Genomic DNA, 23,541 nt, shown 5'->3' with positions numbered 1-23,541 from the left:
AGTGCTTAAAAACCTGAACTTAATTTTTTATATATATATATATATATATATATATATATAAATTGGGTTCCAATCTCATTATATATATTTAGGTCTCTATGCTAAAAGCACTAAGCATTAATTCATGTTCATCTTTTCCTCCTTATGTAGCATTCCAGTTTTGTAGAACAAATGAGGAAGAATGCGACGCTCTGATTTAAATCCCATCATTGTTTCTTTAAGTGAATCCCACTCATCAGAACATCGCTGAGCGACTGCAGATTCAGTCATCTCTCTGCTGGCACGCCGAGGCAGATGAGCGCGGAGGAGGTTTGTATTTTCCATATTTTGGATGGGATGTAGGGGGTGAATCAAAGGCAGCCGAGGAACTCTGCGAGGATCAACAAGCTTTCCCATACAACAGAGGAGAAAACAAATCTGCTCACTGCCAGGACTGTTAACGGCCACCTGTACCCCACCTGTGGTTCCTGGAATAACTAACGCAACGAGCCAATGCGCCAGACGACACAAAACCCTTCCTGACATTTAACGTTGGAGAAATACAGCTTTTTAAAGCTTTGCAAGCATGCAGATTAGATGTCATATTCAGGAATTCGTGCAACAAGCTGCCAAATCACACTTGGATTTTCAGCCAGGATGGTCAGACTGAGGTCGACTGAAATCATCACTAAAAGAACATCATCTTAAGCCTCGGTCTCTGGAGGGAAGCAAGAAAAATAACACGCAGGCGAGAAGCGATGCTGCTCCAGAAATTGGTCCTGCAGGAATATCACGTTGGAGAGATTAGTGGAGGATAATCATATAACGGTAATGATGGCAACAAAACGGCCTCATAAAGTCCCCTCTGAATAAAGACGAGGCGATGCAGGCGAGACGGATAAAGCAGCACCACCGGTGTCATTCCAAGTAGCATGAGTAGGGAGAAAAAAAAATAGTGTGTGTGTCTGTCCAGCAGGGGGCGCTCCTCAGTTTCCATTGGTTCCCACTGGAGGGGAGCAGGGAATGGGAAAAGTCCTCACATGACCTCCCAGTTCACAGAAGTTTACCCTCCAGATAAAAAGCCTCTTATGAGTTATACGTTAAGACTTAACGGCCTCGCTATCCGCCGCTGAGACAGTTCATGGCTCGGAATAAAGATTAGAGAATAGTTTAGAGGGTCATGTGTTTGTTACTGAGGGGTGAAGGGTTAACCGCGCAGGCTGTCGCCGCGTGAACGTGGATTTACAGATGAAAACTTCAGAAAGACCACAAATAATCTTCATTTGTTCTTGTCAATATTAGCTTAGTCTGCAAATGGAGACCCTTCAGAAGAACTTTAAAACCTCAAACTAGTTTCTGACTTTAATGGTTTGGATGTTTGCATCAAACTCTGTTCATTAGGCTTTCTGGAAATAAATGCAGATCTTATTAAAAGACGTACGCAAAATAAGAATATCTGTGTAATATTTTGCACACAAATACTCGTGGCAATGACTGCTAGGCTGTTTAGTTTTGATTTATAGAATCTGAAGCTTCCTGAAAAACACTTGGGAAAAGACCTTTAATGCAAACGAAGAACCTGAAAACGGCGCTTCAGTCCGTCTCCTCTGCACCGGCTCACTTCTGCCCCATCATCTCTATCTTTAGCTGTTCCTCCTCTACCTCCATAGGCCACATTTCTCCAGCATCGGATCCCAGGAAATCGTAGTGTGTGAAGCCGAGAGCCTGAGCGCTCCTGACCCACACTCTCTGCTATAAATCCACACTTTTTTTCCCCTTCCCCTCCTCCCCCCAAACCTTGACCCCCCATCATTTCCTGCGTACATCTGGCCAACCAACGAGCTGCCAGACGCACTCAGCGGCAACATACACCAGATGCAAACACGAGCTCTGCTCAGACGCACGGGTGGTCAGGAGGGAACCCCGAGCAAGAGTGTCATTAACTCAGACTTTAACAGGACCGGGGAGAAGAAACCAGCCGGCTCAAACAGAACGCCGTCCGTTTCCACTTGGATTATGCAAACATTCAGAAAACAAACAGATATTCAGCCTTTCAAACACGTGATAATCCATAACGGGAGGATTTATAACTATAACAAATCATGTTTCTGAAGAAAAGGAATCTGAAGTCACATGTTGAGGAGAAATGTTAGGTCAGGAACTAGCTAGTTCATCCAACAAATTTTAATATTAGGCAAAAATAAGCTGGTTAAAAATGCTAAATGTAGTTTAAAGCAATATTTCATATATTAAAATAAAAATAGCTATCCAAACCAACATGACCACCATTCTTTGTGTCGCTGCTAAGGATTCGTTTCACTCATCTGTGCAGAATTATAGTTATGTTGTTTTTTAACAACATATGTTGTTTTTTAACTCCATCTTTTAGGAGATGCTGGAGAATCTAGGTTTTGACTAGGCCATTACAAATATTTTGTATTTTCTGAGCCGTTAAAAGGTGAACTTGCCCAACGTGTGCTTTAACTTAAAGTCATGAACTGTCGGTCAGATATGCTCCTTTAGGAATTTCTGCCTAAAGGAAGAACTCATGGTTAGACCAATTCCAGTAAGATCTCTAGCTCCTACAGTAGAAAAAGCCCCAGATCATCACACTGCCACCACCGTGCTTGCCTGTCAGTATGATGTTCTTTTTCTAAGAGGCTTTGTTAGTTTTACACCAGGAGATTTCTTGACTCTACATGTCTGGTAGCAGTCAGACCTGGGGCTAATCACAGTTGATTCAGGATTTAACAGGGGGGGCGATCACTTTCTCTCGTCAGGCCAGGTTGGTTTTGACTAGTTTGCTTTTTCACTTAATAGATGAAGCCATTAAAATTACATGATTCTATGATTTTACCTTTGTTTTTGATGATGTTTTTGACGATGTGCCAATAAAAAAGCAAAATAAATAAATAAAAAGAAGAGTCAAAACTAAAGATTTAGGTGTTTAATAAACCTTATCAGTTAAGTATGATGGTTGAAAGACATTATCAAAAACATTTCCATTAAAAAATAACATCCATCCATTTTCTTTACACCCTTGTCCCTTAGTGGGGTCGGGATGGTTCCTATCTCCAGCTAACGTTCTGGGCGAGAAGCAGGGTACACCCTGGACAGGTCGCCAGTCTGTCACAGGGCAACACAGAGACACACAACCATGTACACACACACTCACACCTAAGGGCAATTTGGAGAGGCCAAATAACCTGACAGTCATGTTTTTGGACTGTGGGAGGAAACCGGAGTACCTGGAGGAAACCCACGCATGCACAGGGAGAACATGCAAACTCCATGCAGAAAGACCAGGGCTGGGAATTGAACCCAGAACCTTCTTGCTGCAAGGCAACAGCTCTACCAACTGTGCCACTGTGCAGCCCCCAAAAATAACACAAATAAATAAAGTTATTTAAGAATAAATATTTAAATGACCTTCTGTGTGTGTTGTAATTAGACAGCAGCAGATTGTATGTATTTTATCACCGTTTCCTGTTTATGCTCCATTTTCACTTCCTGATTTGTATGTTCTATAGATTTTGCCTTCGTTTGGCTTTGGGAAGTGAATGCTGTTATGTGTGGTGTAATAAAACTGAATTGAAAGTGCTTTCCTTGAAAAAAAAAAAATCCATAAACCGTCACCTTCATCTTCATCTTATGATAAAAGTGGAAGAACAACTTCCCAACAACAATGCTTGCAAGTCAGCCTTGTCCATGAGTCGTTTGTGGGAGCGACAACACCTGGCATCAAGGTGAGCCTCAGATCTAACCCTAATTCTTTTACAGATAAAAACATCTCCTCTGATGGAAAAACCTTGGCTTTTGTTCAAGACAACAAGTTGAAATCAAACAAGGACTTTGAAATTGTCAGCTGCTGGTACAGACACACTGCATCAACTGTCCTCTCAGGGGTTTTATTTCTCACATCCACAACATGTCGATCTCTTCTAACACTTTTCGACCAATCAGAGACGATTATCTTAATGAAACGCTTCATTAAAAGCTCGGACTCGGATGGAGATGTAAACACGTTAAAAAGCGACGTGCATGTTCTAATTAGCAAGGAACAAAAGGAACAAAACCCAAACAGTGCGATCCTCTGAGGTGGAATTCAAGTGAAATACAGGACTGCGTCAAAGCGTTTGGGAATCTTTGAAAGGCGGACTTTCTCCTTCCCCCCTCCTCCTTTTCCACCCTGTTTAAGATTCCTGGCCTTTCACCTGACCCCAGGCCTTAGCCAGGAGGTGGAGGGGGGCGCTGGTTGCTGGCGGTGCTGGGGTTAAAGTGTAATCCTGGTCCTATGACCACAAAGGTTTGGCCCCCCGAGGGCCAAGGACCGGCCACATTTTCTGAATTGCAACGCTCTGCCTCGGCAAACCTTTTCGCACCGACTGGGATTATATCTCAGGATTCCTCTGGTTAAAGATTGACCAATGGCAAGAATTCCCCTCTATGCGTGTTCTGCTGTTGTATCATTTCTATCGAAGCTTCTGGAGTTGGGAACAGAGAGGCCAGAAGAGGCTTCACTGTCATCATATCAGAGTCTCAATCAAAACCAATTCTTTCCATTAACCAGTGAAATTTTAACATCCCATGATTATATTGGCCTTGTATTTTAAGCCTCTTAGATGCTGATATGTGGTTCTGGAGTACGGCTAATTGCTATCTTAAGTAATCCATTAAGGGCTGTTTCTCCAACAGCTTGTACGCTCCATTATCATTAGTTTTATTCTCAGGAAACCTTAACAAACTCTTTGTAAGAGCTCTGTGGCTTGGCCCTGAGCATCTCTTTGCATCCAAACCTAAAGAATTTTCTTTTTTTTTTTTTTAAAAGAGCAACTTCAGAGGATAGAGACAAAGAGAAAAAAAGGTTTAATTGATGCCTCCCCCATTTTCCCATGGTGAAGATGAGAGGGCGGAGGGCTGGGGGAGAGAAAGAGAGGAGTGGAGTGGGGTGATGTGACACCGCTCTCCCTGTATTGCGACTGTACAAAAGGAAGCAGATTTGCAGAAGAGATGACCCCTAACCTCTAAAGCTGCAGAAAAGGGTCCTTGGTGGCCCCAGCGCCACCCAATCAATCACCTCCTCCAGCCCGCTGGTCAGCCGGACTGTAAGAGGACACCGTGGTCCGACCGGCAGACCCACCCCCCAAACATTCCTCTGCAGGAAACCTTTTCTTTTTTAGCCCAGGGTGGGGGGTTCAGAAATGAAAGCTCAACTGTGTTTTCTTTCCATAAAAACGTCCATGCTTTAAACCTCTAACTTCATCCTGGTTCAACTAGTTAAACTTCAGAACAAGAAAAGACAATGGCTCTACTGCATCTCAATAGATCACGACTGAAATAACTCTGGAGATCTTAAGTGGGACAATAATATTCATATTACAAATTAATTAGCATCGCTTTATTTGTTGGGCTTCATTTCAAGCTGTTCATGTTTACGTGTATTAAAATAAAAACAAAGTTTGATAAGGAAATTAACAGCACATTAATCATAGTGCATTTGGTTTCTGATTATTTTTCTTTTTAATTCTTCATTCTTTGATTGTACTGAAAGTGTGTAAAGTTTAATGAATCAAGCATAATATGACTGTAAAACTTAGTTTTATGTTTTTTGTGGTTTTAACCTCACTTCAATTTTCCTGTGGTTTGAACACACTTGAGTTTTCCTGAATTTTCTGACAGCGACGCAGTAAAAGGACGGCCGAAATGATTTTAATACAAATCACAGTTCATTCTAATCTAAATTATTATGTGGCATTTAAACTGCACCAGCTGCCTTAAGGCTGGCAGCATTCCATAATAAAGTAAAAAATCAATTAGTCGTACATTTTTTATAAGGTATATATATATATATATATATATATATATATACACACTTTTCACAATATAACACAATCAGAAAATGAGCCAACTAAACTGAATATTGCACGTCTTGTATTTCTGTTGTTCTCATGCAGTATGCAATGTTACCCAATAGTTAGTGAAAGTTAGTTCAGGAGTGAGCAGCTGGTTGGTTTGGTTAACTTCAGTCAGAACTGAATGTGAATAAATACATAATTAAATGCCACATTACTTCACATTTACATTTAAAGGAAGACAGAAAGTTAGCAGATAGAAAACTGCTCAGCAGCCACTGACTCGCCTCACCAAGGAGTAATTCTGATCATTTTAAGACTTTAGTTAATCCTGTTACATATTTTAAACAAGGATATTATTTTACATTTAATTTTTGCAGGTTTTATTTTGTAACCTTTTATGAAACCAGTGGCATCGTTTCTGATGGAAAACAAGAATCCTAATGTACACAACATGAGAAGACCAACCTTCAACTATTTGAAAGCAAAAACCCGAGAGCCTCCTGATCCTTGGGAAATCTTAAGCTTTCACCTGAAGGACGGCAAACAAAAGCTTTTCAGTCGGACGCTCCTGGACCTTGTTGAACCAGTTCAAGACAGATCGAATGGTCACAGATCCTGAATGAACTGTGACACACAAGCTGATCTGGGTTAAAGATGACAGCACCGGGGTGGAAAGCTTAATACTCTACTCTCTTTGTTGTCCTCTTGGTCAGTGGGCATCATTTATTATTATTCTACTTGGAAAGTGGGTCATAAAAAAAAAGAAAGAAAATGAGCATAAATTTACATGGAACGTCTCTCAGACATTTTGATCCTAAAGTCAGATTAACTCTTTTTTTTTTTGTATGGAAACCCAGCATGGAAATATTGCAATGCCTGAGCCTCTTCAGGTAAAACTGCTTTTTACTCCAAACAAACGCAGCAGGAATGTCCAATAATAAGGTGCTGGAGTGAGTCGCCACGCCCGCCGACCGTTCACTGTTAAAGGAGTAGAAACTGAAAAAAAGCAGTGAAACAGGAAAGTTCAGTCTCCCGCCACCCCCACTAGCCTTTTCATTTCAAATGAACCCTTAAAGCAAAAAAAAAAAAGAAAAAAAAAAAGAAACGCTGTGTTTCTCTCCCTCTTACACAGCTTATCTAGCAAACCCCGTGGTTTTTATTTTTTTCTACAGCCGGTGGCAAAGGCCTGACCAGGTGCCATCTATCAAAACAATCTGCTCTCAAAGGGAAACCTGCTATTACCTGATAAGAGGCTGCCCTCGCTAGGGTGTAATGGGTCCCACTTGAGTTCCTTCTTGGAGCATTGTCCCCGGCCGGCCACCTCCGAGACAAACCCGACGCGGTGACGGCTCCGCGCCGCACTGTCACGCCTCAAACCGTGACAGTCGCTTTGCAAAAAAAAAAAAAGGCTACTCAGTCTTTACGTTCACCAAGAGAGGCTGGGGTACAGCGTTACTCTGCTACTGACACTGTGAAGGGAATCTTATTCTGGAAAGAATGATTTCCTTCATAAATAAGTAAGAAGTTGAGCAATAAGCGATTTCTCATCTTTAGAAGCACGCAGTACTCAAGTCCCACTCTAGAGATGCACAAAACCTCATCGTTTCACCTTTTTCTATGCATGACCTCATGCAGGAAAATGTAGAGAAATTCAACCTTTCATGAGAGTTTATTCATTTATTTGGAACTTTGCAGTCCAAATATTAACTAAAAGATTTTGCAATTTGTAACTTGCTTTTCACAGTTGGTGAGTCTCCTGACTTTTTGTTTCCCAAGGGCAAAAATATGGCGCTTCAAAATGGGAAAGACAAGTGAACAGGGACATCGTAGAAAGGCCAATGTGAGCTGATCTTTATTAATCAGGAAATAAATACAACAAAAGAGATCTACTTGACTACGTTCACCAATATCTGCAGTCAGAGCAGTTATGTTTTATTTGCTATCAATAAATTACATTAATCATAATAAAACTCTTATTGTCAGAAGAAATTTTTCACAATAAATGATACACAATATGATAAATGCCCACCCGTACCTGATTCCATAAAAATATTTTGCAAAAAATATTTTTTTCTTCTCAAATAAATTCGTCCAACACAAGAATAGTCCAACATCATAAAGCTTCTGATGTAAAAACATAACGTTAAATAGAAATAAATATACCACTTAGTCTGCTATAAAGAAAATTATATTAAAATGTCTATTTTTAATCGGAGCTGCTTCTGAAAGCTCATTACCTTCAGGAATAGATTCAGTTTCCTCATCAACTGGGAGCTGATCACATTTAAATGAAGTGATAATTAGGTCTAAATGTCATTTTTTACCCCATTTCATTCCTGCTGTAGGACATGGGAAGACACAAACACGGAATACAAACGTAATGTCTCCTGAATAATAAACATAGCCATCTCATCCTAGAAATGGACGTCGTAGACCAAAAAGAAGAAAGCAGTTTTTTCCCCCTCCTGTTGAGTCTCGTTCGACTCATTTAGGAATGCTGCCAAAATGAGCCATTAGAGATTGACGGGGGTTAAGCTCCCATAATCAATATGACACCGCTAAGTGCCGTTTGATTGAGATGCACGCAGTGTAAAAGGACATTTCTGCGTGCCCAGCTGCTGCCGGCACCAAGAAACACAGCATTTGTCCAAAGCTAAACGGTCGTCTGAATGTCATTGTCATGGGTACATTAACTTTTATACGAGTCTGAGAGAGCGACTTGGAGTGAGGACCAACGACCATTTTCATTAGCAACGCCGCTCGGCGTCATTAAGGGTGCTGTCAGATGTACGGGGGACATGGAGGGGTTTGGACAGGGGGGTCCAAGCAACGCTAGAGAATACATCACCTTTTCAGGAGTTAGAATATCATGGAAAAGTTCATCTATCACAGCAACTCGACTCAAAAAGTCACAGACTGACATTATATACATTTGCTACAGATGGAGTGATCTGTGTGTTCCCCCGGAAAGGCCACTGCTAAAGAAGGAGGCTGCTCAAGTATGTTAATGGAAAATTTGGTGGAAGGAAAAACTGAAGCATTTTCTTTTCAGTCTGTAAAGGCATCAACTAACAGTTCTGCTAGTTTTATTAGGAATTTAGATAATGCTTACACTGTAAAAAAAATACAGATTCAACTTGACTAAATCTAGTTTCCTTGTTGCTTTGACTCATTTCAGTTGTCAACTTTTACTGTCCAGTTGAGAACACTAAACAATTGTTGCTACAACTTCAATTAAGTTGACTTAACTTTCTTTAGCATCTGTGTCGAACCAAAAAGTTGCTCCAACGTATTTAAAGTTGAACAGTATTCCATCAAGAAAACCTAACATGTTTACATTTTTAGGAATTTTTAACTGATATCTAAATTAACTCAACTTTGTAATGTTCATTTATTACTCTTTTTTACAACGTTAAAATGTTCATTCTTTTATTATAAATTAAGTTAGTGATTATGGATTCAGTTAATTCAGTTACTCAATTCAAACATACATTAATTACACTAAAATATAACAGAATAAATGTTTTTATTTCTTCAGCTTGATAACTATAACTTATAGATAAAAAAATATAGATTTTGAAAATGATAAGAAAAATCAAGATTTTTCAAAACAGAAATGTGACATCAAAGGAAGACTGCTGACCTAACAACTGACCAGCACAGATCTGCTGACCAGCCACAAAAGGTGTTTGCACAGAGACTTGTCCAAGAATTTTAGAGGAAAAGTTACTGAAAGGAAAAGAAATATTGGTCCAATGTGTTTTATCAAATCCAAAGTCAGCAACAGATAGATGTCAACTGTGATGACAAGTTGTATGGCGATCCCATTTTCATTTTGCAGTAGGCCTGCTAAAACTGCTTAAAGTACCAACGCCCGCCATGATGCCAGCAGAACACTGCCCTGTCCTAAACCCAACACAGCAGGCTGTCAGGAGGAAGATCAGAGACCAGAACCAACAAGACGAGCTGAATGCTGCTACTGAGGAACCTGGGCTCCTTTAACTTCTCAGCTGCTGAGCTCCTCCATGCACTGATGCAGTAATTCATGCGAGATGAACCACAACCAAGTACTGAGTGCGTCCGCTGGACAGTATAAGGACATAGGGTTCAGTAGGATAACATTTCTGTATGAAAACTGCAAGTTTTATGTGCAAAATTTACCACTTTTTGGAAACTAAGTTAATTTCATTCTACATGACGTTCTCTTAATATGCAGCACGCAGTGAAAATCAAGCTTCCTTAACAATAGCCTGCTGTGGTTCCCCTCATCATGGAGGATGTCAACAAGCATCAAGACAACAAACAATAAATGTTAAAATTATCCAGAATTCCAATATACTGATTGTGTATCTCCTATATCCAAGTTGAATGACTGAAATAAATGACCTTTTTTAATGATTCTCTGATTTATAGAGATACACCTGAGGAGCTGGGAGTCGGGAAGGTAGCTCAGTTTGCCGGTGCGAAACCTCGCGTCACCAGGCAACTGCATCTGATGGCTCCTTTGTTCGGGGTGAAAGGTTGGAAGCACTCCTACTAATCTCCTTGCTACACAATTAAGGAACAGAGGAGAGCGGCTCGAGCCTCTTCCCTCTCTCAAACAACAACAGGAAGGAAGAAAAAGCTTGAGAGACTGGCCCATTGTGCCTCCTGCTCAGTTTCCCCCCCGGCTCTCTCTACGCTAATCGAAAGGTATTTGCACTGTAAATTAAAAGGGCCCTCGCATGTTGCTGCTTTTACCGCTGATGTGCTCTCCTAAGATATCCACAAACAGTTCCAATCTAATTACAGAGGGAGATTTACTTCAAATAACGCTGTGAACAAAAGAACCTCGGCTATTGTCCGAGTGGCTCCGATGTTCCGTGTCTCTTTCTCTCTTGGGCGAATCCCTTTATAGTCAAAATCCTCGCCTCGCCAAGGTTAAAATGCGATGGGATATCTGGAAGCAGGGAACCTTCTGACAAAAGCGGCCCTTTTTATTCCCTGGATGCTGATTTCCACTCTCCGTCCTTATCTCAGCTTTCCCTCTCTCTTAACCAGGCGGATCTCGGACAAAGCCACAGCGGCCGACATGCAAATGCGACGAGAGAATGGCGGCGTCCAAGGGAGTTGAGATTGTCCGACAACGGGACGCGCTCGCCGGGGTTGCATTGTGACGCATGGCTGAGACACATCCTCGGGGTCGGAGGAGGGAGGCGGGGGTGCAGGGCGGAGGATATTGGCTGGCCAGATTTGCAGCATGTCCTGCTGACTTCCATTTTCTGGCTTGTGAATCGCAGAGCCCCTCTGGGAGTCTATAATCCGCCCCCTCCCTGTACCCTCCCAGTGCCCCTGCACCGCATCATTTTATTGCTCTCCCAGGATGTGCAGGCTGATGTCTTCGCTCCACAATGATGTGTCCATGTGGGGATCCACACTGTTGCATCCCAATTTGCTACTGGATCCCACCCAGCTTATAAGAATGCCACCTCCCCTCCCTGACATGTTGTAGTCCTGTGGTTTCCCGTGGCGATGCCTCAATGCGGCCGTGCCCACCGTGACACTAAGCCTCAGCGATGAGGCTCGGCGTCGCAAAAGGCCCAGTTGGGTATTCCTCAATGAATGACGGCGGGTGCAGGGGAATGTGGCTGTGCCAACGCTTATTCACACGTTTTATCTCATTTACACACAAGCCGCCTATCCTCTATTCACACGGGCCGGTGTGCATAACACTTATAGTGGCGGCGGATGATTACAACTGAGCGCTGGTCACACTGTAGCCTCGGAGCCGGGCATCCATCAGCCAGAGCGAGGATCTCCCTCCGCCTGGAAAAACTCATTTAGATCTTATCTGGGGAAAAATTTGTTTGTGGAGGGAAAAGGGAGGGAGGTTCACAGGAGAAGTGACTGGAGTCTGGCTAGTGCCGCTTGATTTAATTTAGCTGGCGATAGTGTCTCTGACCACTTGTACTCTCCTTGGTTTGGAAGGTGAGAGAGAGCCGAGGAGAGGGAAATGAAGGGACGAGACGAGAAAAAGCTGTTTGTTTACGGAGAAATACGCAGACTGAACCGTGAGAGTGAAACTCAATCTGTGCTCCTGGCATCTTTTACATCAGATTATCTGGATTAGTCATAGGAAGAGATGATTCAATCACAGGAAAAAAACAAAGTTGGATTGACTGCTTATCATATGTACTGATGAACCAATCATCATAAGAGTGAGAAGCTCTATAAGTGTAGAGGTTGGCAGATTGGTGGTGTGGAGAATACAGGTGCGTGTTAACACGATGACAGGTGGAAAAGACGTTAGGGCCGCAACCAATTTTAGCAATCAATTTGACTAGTTGATTGATTGGATAAAACAAATTGCCAACATTCTACAGATTTTTCGTTTAACCACAGTAAGAAAATTTAGTTATTTAAGGAAATAAACATTTAACTGCGTACAATGAAATAACGCGGCACTCATTTGAATGAGATGAAGCTCAAGTTGTCACTTGAGGAATTTTGCAGAGAACATATTTACAGACAAAGATGTGTTTATCTTAAATGTAAAATGTATGTACAGTCTTGGCTTAATTACTGCTGTGAATGGCCATTTGTTTTTTTAAGCCTTTTTTAAAAAATTGATTACTAAATTAGTTAACATTTATTCCAGTACTTGATCCATCATGATTAAAATGATTAATCGTTTCAGCCCTGAAATGCTACGGATATTAACACTGACGATAGACGAGCAGCTTCCACCAGGCTAAGAACAGTTAAGAGATAATATCAATCCATACAACAAAAAGGACATTTATTCAAGCCAAATGAATTCATCATCCTGGCAGATTCACCCCAGCATGAGAAGTTGCAATGCTCAAAAACCCAAGAGCTCCATCTCAGACTCTACAGGCCTCAGTAAAGGACAATACTTAAGATCCCGAGGCATTTGTTCATTTACTCAATGCTGCAATACTTCACAAGAACTAAAGTGCAGAACTCCTGGGAAACTCCAGACAGAACAGGAAGAAAGAGATGGATCAAGCGCAGTTTGTTTGGAAAGTTTGAAAAAAAAAAAAAAAAAAACATATTCTTTCTAAAAAAGAAAGTGGCAACTTTGGTCTGCAAGCTGCAACTAAACAAAATAAATATCCCTCAGACCAATTGGATTAAAGTAGAGATGTCCGTTTTGGGGGAAAAAAAAAACAAAAAACAAAAAAAAACCTCAAAACAAATGTAAAGCATGGAACCGTGATGATATGGGTTTGTTTTTCTGCAATGTGAGTCAGTCACAAACTCTTCCCAAGTATTCAAAGGTCAAATGTGAAGTCCTTCATCCAAGAGTTAAAGCCAGATCCCAACAGGAGAACCATCCCAAACGCAGCAGCACATCTACAGCTGAACAGCAAAAAGGAACACGTCGTTTGTACTGATGAGAAATCCGGGCAGAAAACCTTTGCAGCTCATTGTGACTTTTCTGTGACGGACCTCTATTAACCGTAAAAACATTAAAATGATTGTTTTGAAAGTGCTTAGTGCTCCTAAATACAACCACTGTTTACGTTCATGTTGAGGTCACAGAGCAAACATCACAGCGCAAACGCTAATTAGTGTCGGTTTGTGCAGCACAGATGATTCACATCCATCTCTGTGAGTCCTGGCCCCGTTCATCCAGTTCTGCTGCCAGAACGCTCGCCGACAGCCGGGTCGCAGACACACAGACGGATAATCTCCCCCGGACCGTGGACAGCTTGCTCAATTATGAGTGGGCCACCGACGCGTCGAGCAGGAGCGCGGCGCTAATCAGCATTTTGACTTAGCAGATGACACCGACAGGAAGCCTGACATCGCAAACGTTTTGGTAGTCAGAAGTCATAATGCTAATGCGCATCTGCCCTCCACCAGAAAGAGCAGACTTGTAATCGCATTGAAATTCACTTTATGGCGCTCATTTTTGAAGGCAGCGACCGCACAGATACAGCGACTGTGCGGTCACTGGCTTTCCTGGCGCAACACAACAACGTCGCCTTTCTGGGCTGCAGGAATATTTGCTTTGCTTATCGCCGCCCTAATGCTCACTGACAACTTAATAACATCACAATTAACTAAATGCTAAACAGATGCCAGCGCTGGACTAATGTGATTGAGACAATCGGCACTTCTGACGTGACCCCTGTGTAGCGCTGCATTTGGCCTAATTTGCTCGAGTGACATGACTGGACTGTGTGTGCTTGCGTGTGTGCTTGCGTGTTGGGGTCTGATTGCGAAGCCACCGGTGTGAACAATTTGCGAGGAAGAAAAGGCAAAGTGAGGGCGTAATATGACTAAAAGAGCTCCTTATTCCTAACCGCGACAGTTTTCTTCTTCCCATCCTCTCTCCCTCCTTTTCCAGCGCTCCCCCTCTTTCTCTCTTCAGCCAAAGTATTTCTGGCTTGAGAAAAGAAAGTGTTTACTCTGCGGCTGAGGCCTGCTGGAATCACGCTGTGTTCCCACTGGCTAAACCCGCCTTTGCCACTCCATGGTTTGCATATTGTCTCTGTTTTACAAGACTTTCTTTAAAAACGAAAAATGCAAAAAAAAAAAAAAAGAGTAAAGGGAGATAGAGTACAAAAAAGGCAAGAAAAAGAAACGAGAGTAAGAGCTTTCCTCTGTCTATTAGATTTGGATTTCCTCCAATGTCGATGTGTTTGCGTGTGTTTGTGTGTGTGTGCACGGGGATGAATCATGTATAAACAGGAACACCAACAGTCAGACAACAAATTCTTCCAAGGCTTGTGGAGTCCAAACTCATTTATACACAGGTCACATGGGAGATGCAGTCCCTGTTTCTGGTGCTGAATAACTGCAAGCGGCTCACACTGTGGCCTGAACTCAGCAGCTGATTCTGCACATTTCACTGCAGATTACAGCTGTTTACCTCTGGACATGTGGCTGCATGCCAGTAAATTGAAAGGCAATTTCATAAATTTAATTTTAAAAGGTGAAACTTGAGTATAGATTTAGGCATGTCCCACCGGGACGAGGCCCGGAGGAAGACCCAGGATCCGCTGGAAGGGCCAGGAATCCCCGGAGAGGGAAGTCTGGGCCTCCCTAGCACCCTGCTGCCCCCACGACATGACCCCAGATCAGTAAAAGAAAATGGATACATTTACTCCAACATGATGAAGTATCTAGCATCTTATAATTTCGGATCATTTTTGGAGCCAATTCGGTTTCTCAGAACATCAGAATGTCCATGTGTTTTTCAGTGTTTTTGCTCTGGGCTCCTTTTACTGCATCGATGCGGCGTAGCATGGAGGAGATCAGCATGTGATTCTGCTGCGATCTACTGCAGGCCCTGGTTCCTGTGACGAGGGCCTTCAAGTCACCAGATAGGCTTAATCAAGCTACTGTCAGTGAACCAAGCTTTTGCAACATTTTCTTCCACTAAACTTTCTATGTAGACAGCATGTTTTAACAATGACGTTCAGTGACTTACACTGCTTGTTGAAGATTTTATTGACTACTGCAGTATTCCCAGTTAGGGTTGGTTGATGAATACATTTAATTGATTTATTGATTTTTTTGTTTATGTAGATCAGATTTTTTTGAAAACCTGGATATTTTTTTTTCCAACAACACACACCTTGGCTTTCCAGCACCTGTCGTGGTTTTACAGGCATGTTATACAGCATGTACTTAGTTGGAATTTCAGTTCAGGTCAACAGTCAGAAGATTCGATTGAAAAGGAAAATCTATTTTTTCTGTCATTTTTAATTTCTTTCTAAAAAAAAAAAGGATTAAAATTGGATTTGATATAAAAACCTGAGCATTTTCATTTTAAACTCCCAGCGATTGAATCTACCATAACTTTTATTAATCTTATCTAACATTGGAATTGTGGATTTTCATAAGCTGAAAGCCATAATAATCCAAAGGGATTGAAACAAACAAATGCATATCAATATATTTATAATATGTGCAAGTTTCAGTTAATGAATCTTTTTGATGATTTTTAAACGTGTTGAGGAGCAGACGTATGTAACCACCTGCGCCGCTGAGATCTGCATTTCCTCTGCACTTCGAAAAATAAAACATTTAACTTCAAATTCTTGCTTAGTGTTTTGTTTGTGAGCAACTTTCCTGACCTTTCGCTTTGCAGCATCAAGCTACGCTTAAATCAAGCCGAATGTGTGCACAGCGGGTTTACCAATAAAAGGCAAGAGCTATAAATTATAGAAGGGAACCAAAGCGATTTACTGGAGAGAAAGAAATGAATCTAGCCGACAGAGCCGCGGAGACGGAGGCAGGAGTGGAGAGAAAAATCAACTGGGAGAGGCTTTACTGGAAAAGCAGCCTCAAAATGACACGTTAGATGTGGCCTCGTTAAAAAACGAGGATGGCGTGGGACAAAATTCACTTTCAAACAGCCGCAGGATAACCAAAGTGATGAGAATGACATGCGCATGATGTTCGACTGCAACATCTATTCTATTTTCTTATAGAGTATTCAGGCGTTTGTTATAAAGTCTCTTTGCATCCAGAAAACAGAATGCATTTATGACTCACAACATTAATAATAATTAGGTCCTTTAGTCCGCTTTTTTTTTTGCTCCTATTTTAAAGGAAATCATGCTAATATTTTATTGAATGTTATTTTGCAAAATGTAAAGAGGAAAATTTCTACAAAAACAAAGTCTTATCTCTCAGGATGAGAGCTTCCACTGCATGTTGTCTTTTACCTCTATTTTGAAAAGGCACAATTTTGAGTCCAAATATTTTTCATCTTTCACTTAAAATATTTTTTTCACATTTTAGAAAAAAAACAAATCAGTTTAAATGACTATCTTTTAGAGTTTAGTGCATTTTTGTTGAGAATTACCCTCAATTTGCTTCCATGCAGTGTCTTATTTTGTTGTTTCTTTAATCTGGATTATTACATTGATCTTTTTAGCAACTGGGAGCAGCTGAAAAAGAGGCTTCATGGTTTTTGTTTTTAAGAGAAGCGGCAAAAACACATGAGGTGGATTAGCAGCGTTATAGTCCAGGACATGTTATTGTGAAATATTGTCTCTTCTTATTTCAAATTGAACTGTTAACATGCCACGTTAGTCATTAGACTGCCACACACCGACACTCTTCAGTCAGAGGTTTCATTAGAGTTGCTGCGAGACTGACTGCTATCAGAGATGCTTTCTGTCCACATTATTAAAATCCTCAAAATGCCTCCATGAAGGCAATTTAATTTCGTTTATGGATAAAAAACGTATTTGTGAAACAAACTATCTCATTCAAATCCGTCATTCCGTCACATTCAAATAGTAAAAGGCCTGACATCATTTGCTGGTGCCAGGTGGTCATAATGTTATGCCTGATCAGTGTAAAACAGTTGAGGAGATTGCGCTGCTTTGAGTGGGTTTAATAACTGCTCTTGGTGACAGCAGCGTTTCTCCTTTAAAGCCAGGCAGACGGTGTTCTTCGCTCTACAAAAGCCCCACAGTGAGCTCCAATTTAGGGAAACAGACTCCAACACGATGCCATCCAGTTTGGGAAAACATGAGACAAAGAGGAGCAGTCAGGAGAGCTTTTAAAACACAGTTTGTGTTGCACAACACTTCAGAGGAAGGATGGTAGTCGCCAGAAGAACTTTCAGTGGGCCGAAGTACATGAGAACATCCAACATTTACATCAGAGGTTCAGGAAAATAAATAAATCGATTCTGTAAAGAATCGCAATTCCTGGGAATTCTGAATGGATTAAGTTGCATGTCTTTGCCTATTTGCACGTATACTGCATGTCACGTTCTCTAGACTGAATAGAAAAACTTGCGTCTGAATCGAATTGTGAACGTAAAAATTGGAATCGAATCGCTAGACAATTCGATACATTCGCTAGATTGTCATCTGCAATCCTACACGTGTGGAAGTTGGTCCAGGACAAGGACAAACCCAGAAACATCAAAGCTTCTGAATGCCATGCAGAGGTGTGCACTAGCTCATGTGTTGAAACCAGAAGATGGACAGAGAGGGAGGCAAAGAGGGATTGAGTCAGACTGCAGCTGATCCGGCCAGCGGAGGAGATGTGACAATAGTTCCTATTCAGCGCAGCCAGAGAGAGACGGAGAGAGAGGCAGCCGCAGAGGCCAAATATTGTCATGGAGGAACGTTAGCCAAGAGCTGAAGCGCTGCCAAGATTCAGCCAGAGATCAAATCTGGCTTTGATGGCCAACAGTGACCCCCTCCTTCCACCACACGCCTACTCTTGTGTGTCTTGGGCACTGTACAAACCTTCCTGTATGAATTCATTCCTGTTTGTTCTGTTTACAGCATCAAATGAAACTCAAAGCGCTTTGTTGTCAGTGAAGGTTTCTTGCTGTTTGACGTAAAGAATACATGAAAATGACAGCAGCCAAGGCAAGGGTCTAAATTCTGAGGTCCTCTAGACGAATAAAAGAAAGTTTTTCTCTCCATCGGCTCACAGCATTAATATTAGCAAAACTATTTACGTATTAGTCATTACTGGACTGATCTTTAATGTCCTGATAACATTCAGGTATTGACAAATTTAAACTTCTTCCATAAATTCACTAAATTCTTCAATCTGTTGACAAATTTTTTCTGTTTTTATTTTGCTTCATTGTAGGTTATCAAACTAACTTTAAAATCAGCCTAAGACATGGAATCACAATCTACAAGATTTTTTTTATTGTTATTTTAAGTCAGTAACCATGAAGGAAATCCAAGTTTTTAAAGCGTGAACCAACGCAGATGTATCCTTGTTAAATCATAAGTTAATCACATTTGTTTGGTCGGGTTTTGTTAGCCTGATTACTGCCAGGATCAGCAGAATCAATAAATCGCCTAACAGAACCCATCTAACAACATGAAGTAGGCCAAAAGAGCTCAGAAATCAGCATGTTGAGCTAAAGAACAGATGAGAAAAACGTTTTTCTTTTTCTCTCATAATGAATTTTTGCTCAGTTCATATAGAGTTGTGTTATTTTTGCCTGAATAAATCCAGAACCAGGACAGAAAAAGGCGTCTGAATCAAATTGTGAACGTAAAAATTGGAATCGAATCGCTAGATTCCGGTGCGTCTCCAAGGAAACGGAAGGGACATAACGGAGGACGTTTGCTGCGTCCCACTGCTCGTCTCAGTCGCTGATCCTGGAAACGGGCCAGCTGGCTAAAGGGAGTCAACCCTCTGCACTCTGTTTAGCTCAGCACATGAATGATACTTAACCTTTGAATGTCACCATATGCAATATTCAACACATACACAAAGAGCAAAGAAAACATGCAGTCTGTTTGTGACGGTGCAGCAGCCACTGGTGGACTTAGACATGACTGGATGGTACTAAAATCAGAGAGCAGACTCTATGTAGATCTGAAATTAATAAATATAGCACTGAAAAATCCATTATCCTGCTGAATATGTAAAGTCTCAACAAATAAAGTTAACATGAAGTTGGCTATTTAAAGTCAAATGAAGCAATACATCATTAACTAAATGATAAATTAAGATCCGGTTAATACTTTCCATTTGAACAACAATCTTTAATGAGCTGACTACCTGTAATATCGTTGAAAAGTCCTAAATGGAACTTTTGTTCCAATTTGTTTCCCTGATGAATATTTTTTGAAACACAATTTTGATCACAGAGACTTCATAATACAATTTAATTGTTGTTGTGTTTATTTTGGATATTTAAAATTCCAGTGTTAAATGTGATTTAGATTTTTTTTTTTTAATCTTTGAGAAGGTGTACTTGCACTGATATGCCATTATTGTTACTACATCAGTTGAAAAAAAGTTTTATTGTTTTTCACAATAATTTCAGGGACAAGTTATCATCCAGCAAAATTTAAGTGACAAACCTACAACTGCTGCACTCAAAGGCAACAACATATTTAGAATGATGTATACCTTACACTTCATCTGCAGTATAATTAATATTTGCTGCAGGGGAGAGAATGCAGGTTTACAGTCTGATCCAAACACTTTTTACACTTTCTGTCACATGAGCCAATATCACCAAAGGAAGTGATTACAAACCATAAATCATAGTTCTTATTTTTTTAAATCTATTTTCAGCATCAAGAACAAGATTTCTTGATTCTGTCTTTAAAAACATTCTTATATTTTCCCCAATTAAAATAAATCAATAACATTTATATTTGGATGCGTTCAGGTTTAAGGAATGACTCCTTCACCGTGGCATCGCCTGAATTTCACTAAGTATGTTTTAAGATATATTTACAGTAAAGCAATTGTTCAGGACATTAATAAAGCAATTTTTTCTTGAGATAACATTTCCCCTGCTGAATAAATATCCTCAAGTAAAGGTTGGATTTTTCTACATGTTTCAGAGTGAGATTGCGGTGCTGCTAAAAAAGCTGAATTTATTCAGAAACTTTTTCCACGTTGACTCGTTAGCAGGGAAAGTGTTGAACTGGAATGTTTTTACTGTCGGGTATTCCTCCGTAGCGCCGCGGACCGGGGAACGAGGGAGCACGGCGGCTGGAATGTGTCGAAGAACAAGAAACCGAAAGTGGGAATCAGGCGGAGCGGTGAAAGCGTCTCGTCATGTTCTACCAGGCCCCATTTCTCACAGTGTGATTCCTCACAGGGGCTTAACACACGGATGATTACTATACTATTACTGCTGCTGCAGTTGTCTGGCACGGAGACATGACTGTAGCAGTCCCCCGCCCCATCTCCCCCCACCCCCCCGCCATTCGTTCCAGACTGGAATGCCTATATTTAGAGCGCTCCTTTCCGCTGTTATGGTTGTTGAATCATTAGCCTCGTTTAACCCTTCTTTACCTCCAACGAGCCGACTGGCGGAGGGCGAGCCCCTCAGGGGGAGCTCCTAAATCCTGCCTACACCAAACCAGAGCCTCCTTTCCAATGAATGACGGCGAGTGTTTGGAGAAAACCTGAGGAAGAACTCAAACACTCGATAATAAAAATAATAGAAACGCTCCTGGCCTGGGAGGGACGTCTGTCTCTCATCTTATTTTGTTTGACATGTTTGAGGGATGGTGATGTTGACTGGCTAGTTGGAGGGCGTGACCTTTCATCCGCTGCACCCTCTGGGGGACGTTGTCCACATGTGGACGAGCAAGGAGGAGAGAGAAGCAGCCACTGTTTATTTCTGCGAGATTTTACGATTCACATTTAAATGACCTAAATTTCCGTTTCTGGTGCTGTAGAGCCGAGGTCCAGATATGGACTTCAAGTCATCTGCTGTAACACAGCAAGAGTCCACGGACTCCCTGTCAAAACTACCGTAGGTTAACGAAGAAAAGCAGCAGAGAAAAGGAAGAACTAAGACGAGAGAGAAAGGTTTTAATTCAGACCGGATGGACTCCGACATGTTCTTTCTTTCTGTGTGGAGATGAAAACTTGTCTTCAGAGAGAGAAAAGCATTAAACTTTACGATGTGAAGAGCAGCCAAGAACCAAAAACCAGAATTGGAGCACAGAAAAACAATTATTACAATAAGCAGTTTGACAGATCTGTCAGTCAGACAATACATCAGCTGGATTTTAAACCAATCCACCAAACCAACAAGCGTGTGTACAACTCTGGCGCTCCAACAAAGGAATTTGATAGAGATTTTTGTTGTAATTTTTAGGGTGAGATTTTCACAGATTTATTAAACATCTTCTTAACCTGGGAATCGTTAGGCCAGACACAAAGTTTTCTATGAACCATAATTTTAATGAGACTGGATCAATAAATGCATGGCGACTTTAAGTAAAGTGGCTTGGGCACATTTAAATTAATTAAGCTTGACAAAAAAAATACCTGAAAGTTTTTTAAGAAACATTGAAACTAAAAATTTTCTGGCCAACCAACAAAATAAAATAAAAAATAGCTTTGTTTATTTAGAATATTCCTGTGACAAAATGATAACAGAGGTTCATTCTAATTAATTATTATTAAATTAGGTATAATGCCTTAAAAATAATACTTATAACACGTTTCTGGCCCTGTTGCACACACTCCAGCCCAGTAGGGGGCAGGCATGCGCCTCAAGGTTGTTATTCAACTGTAAAGAAGCTGCACAGAGCGAATAGTGCTGCAGCAGCACTGAAGTCTAGCCGAGGAAAAGATTCAGACAAAATCAGCAACACAGTATGAAATTATTTGACAAAAATGTAAATAACTGAAATTAATCTAATGAATAAATCACACTAATATATATATAAATATTTATAGTATGACATTTTCTCTTTGTGAGAGCCATATTGGTCTGTAAATTAATGCTCAAACTGTCATGTTTAACTAATCTTCAGGAACAGCTTAAAGCTATAAACTTATTCCGAATCCTAATTTTTTCTTGCAACCTCTGAGGGGAGCATATTTTCAGATGTATGCAGCTGCAGGCAGATCATGATAGTTTAAATCAGAAATAAAATGAAAGAATCAGAGAGATGTGATCTATACATGTCAGTTTTTTACCACATTCTGAAATTATTTAAATCTAACCTCAAATGTACAAGAAGACAAATGCAGGTTTTATGCTGAATTCGACAAATGAGGACAAAATGGAAAGGTTTGTTAATCTTCAAAAGTTTAGAAATATAGGAAATGCCTTATGTTCAAGATTTTCAGTCAAAAGGAGTTTTAATTTTTATTTATTTATTTTAATCTCAAGACTCTGTGACTAAACATGGACGCTCTAAAGCAGCCGCAATACTCCGGACATCTACAACAGAAATTTGACACAGTTGACTCCTCCCAAATTAAAAGCAGTTCATCAGCAGCGGCAAAATGCTCCAGGCCAGCCACACATCTGCTGAACGGGGATTTACTTCCTCCTATTTCTATCTTGGCACCTGCATCGTCCTCGCCTTCCCATATACGGAGCCGAGTACTGATAAACAACGTCAGCCTGCCAAGTTCTCCCTGCTTGTTGATTACTGTTGGGTCTGTCTTGATTTAGGACGAGCGGGACTAATCCGAGATGATGCGATGCGTCTGTCAATCATAGCTCCCGGTTAGTCAGAGAAGGCTGATTGGAGACGGGCGGATGAGCCTAAACAGCCCAGCTTCACACGGTAAAAACAACGCATCCTGATTTATGAAACAGGAGGATACGTTGGCGTTTTCTCGTGGATTTTGTGCAGCCGAGGCCAGTGGTCATGAAGGTGCATCTGGGTGTCTTCATGTGCGTGCGTGTGTGTGTGTGTGTGTGTGTGTGTGTGTGTGTGTGTGTGTGTGTGTGTGTGTGTGTTTGAGGTCCTTCCTACCGGTGTGGATCTGCCGGTGAGCCTCCAGGGATTCCTCGGTCTGGAACTGGGCGCCACACTGGTCACAAACGATGGCCTTCTCTCCAGCTGGGCAGAAAGAAAGAGGCAGATAGTTTTTAAAATTGAAGTCTACAGGACCTTTACATACAAACATGTAAGACAACTCAGTTTTTCTCCACCTTTTGTTGGACACAAAAAATACTGAAAATGAACACCATGAAAGCAAACTGTTAAATGAGAAGCCATGTCAGCAAGAGAGACTTAGGCAGATTTACAGCTAATTGGTACAATAAAACCAGAAGAAATTGTTTTAAAGGGAGTATTATGTACTTTCCAGGCACATAATGCCAGTTTATAGCATAATCAAGTAACTTTGTTACCTTCAGTTCTTATAAAATGCTGTACATATCAAACATAACTTTAAAAAAATCAGACTTTGCCTCACTGTCTCTTTAAAAAGCTCCTACACCTTCCGACATGTCCCCTTCAGATAATTGTCACAA

At 41.0% G+C, this 23,541-nt stretch overlaps 1 protein-coding gene across 1 annotated transcript in view; it reads right to left on the bottom strand.

The window, feature by feature from the left end:
- zbtb16a (zinc finger and BTB domain containing 16a) overlaps nucleotides 1-23,541 on the bottom strand; it is a 103,684-nt gene that overhangs the window by 40,761 nt on the left and 39,382 nt on the right. The window contains exon 2 of the mRNA XM_015030474.1: nucleotides 23,039-23,125. Coding sequence (XP_014885960.1) covers nucleotides 23,039-23,125 — 87 coding nt within the window. The remainder of the gene's footprint in view (nucleotides 1-23,038; nucleotides 23,126-23,541) is intronic.

This window comes from Poecilia latipinna, unplaced genomic scaffold, assembly GCF_001443285.1.
Source record: "Poecilia latipinna isolate Pla-1442-1.1 unplaced genomic scaffold, P_latipinna-1.0 Scaffold183, whole genome shotgun sequence".
NCBI classification, from domain to species: Eukaryota; Metazoa; Chordata; class Actinopteri; order Cyprinodontiformes; family Poeciliidae; genus Poecilia; species Poecilia latipinna.
The sequence above is the reverse complement of the archived record's forward strand: the minus strand, read 5'-3'. Positions and strand labels throughout refer to the sequence as shown.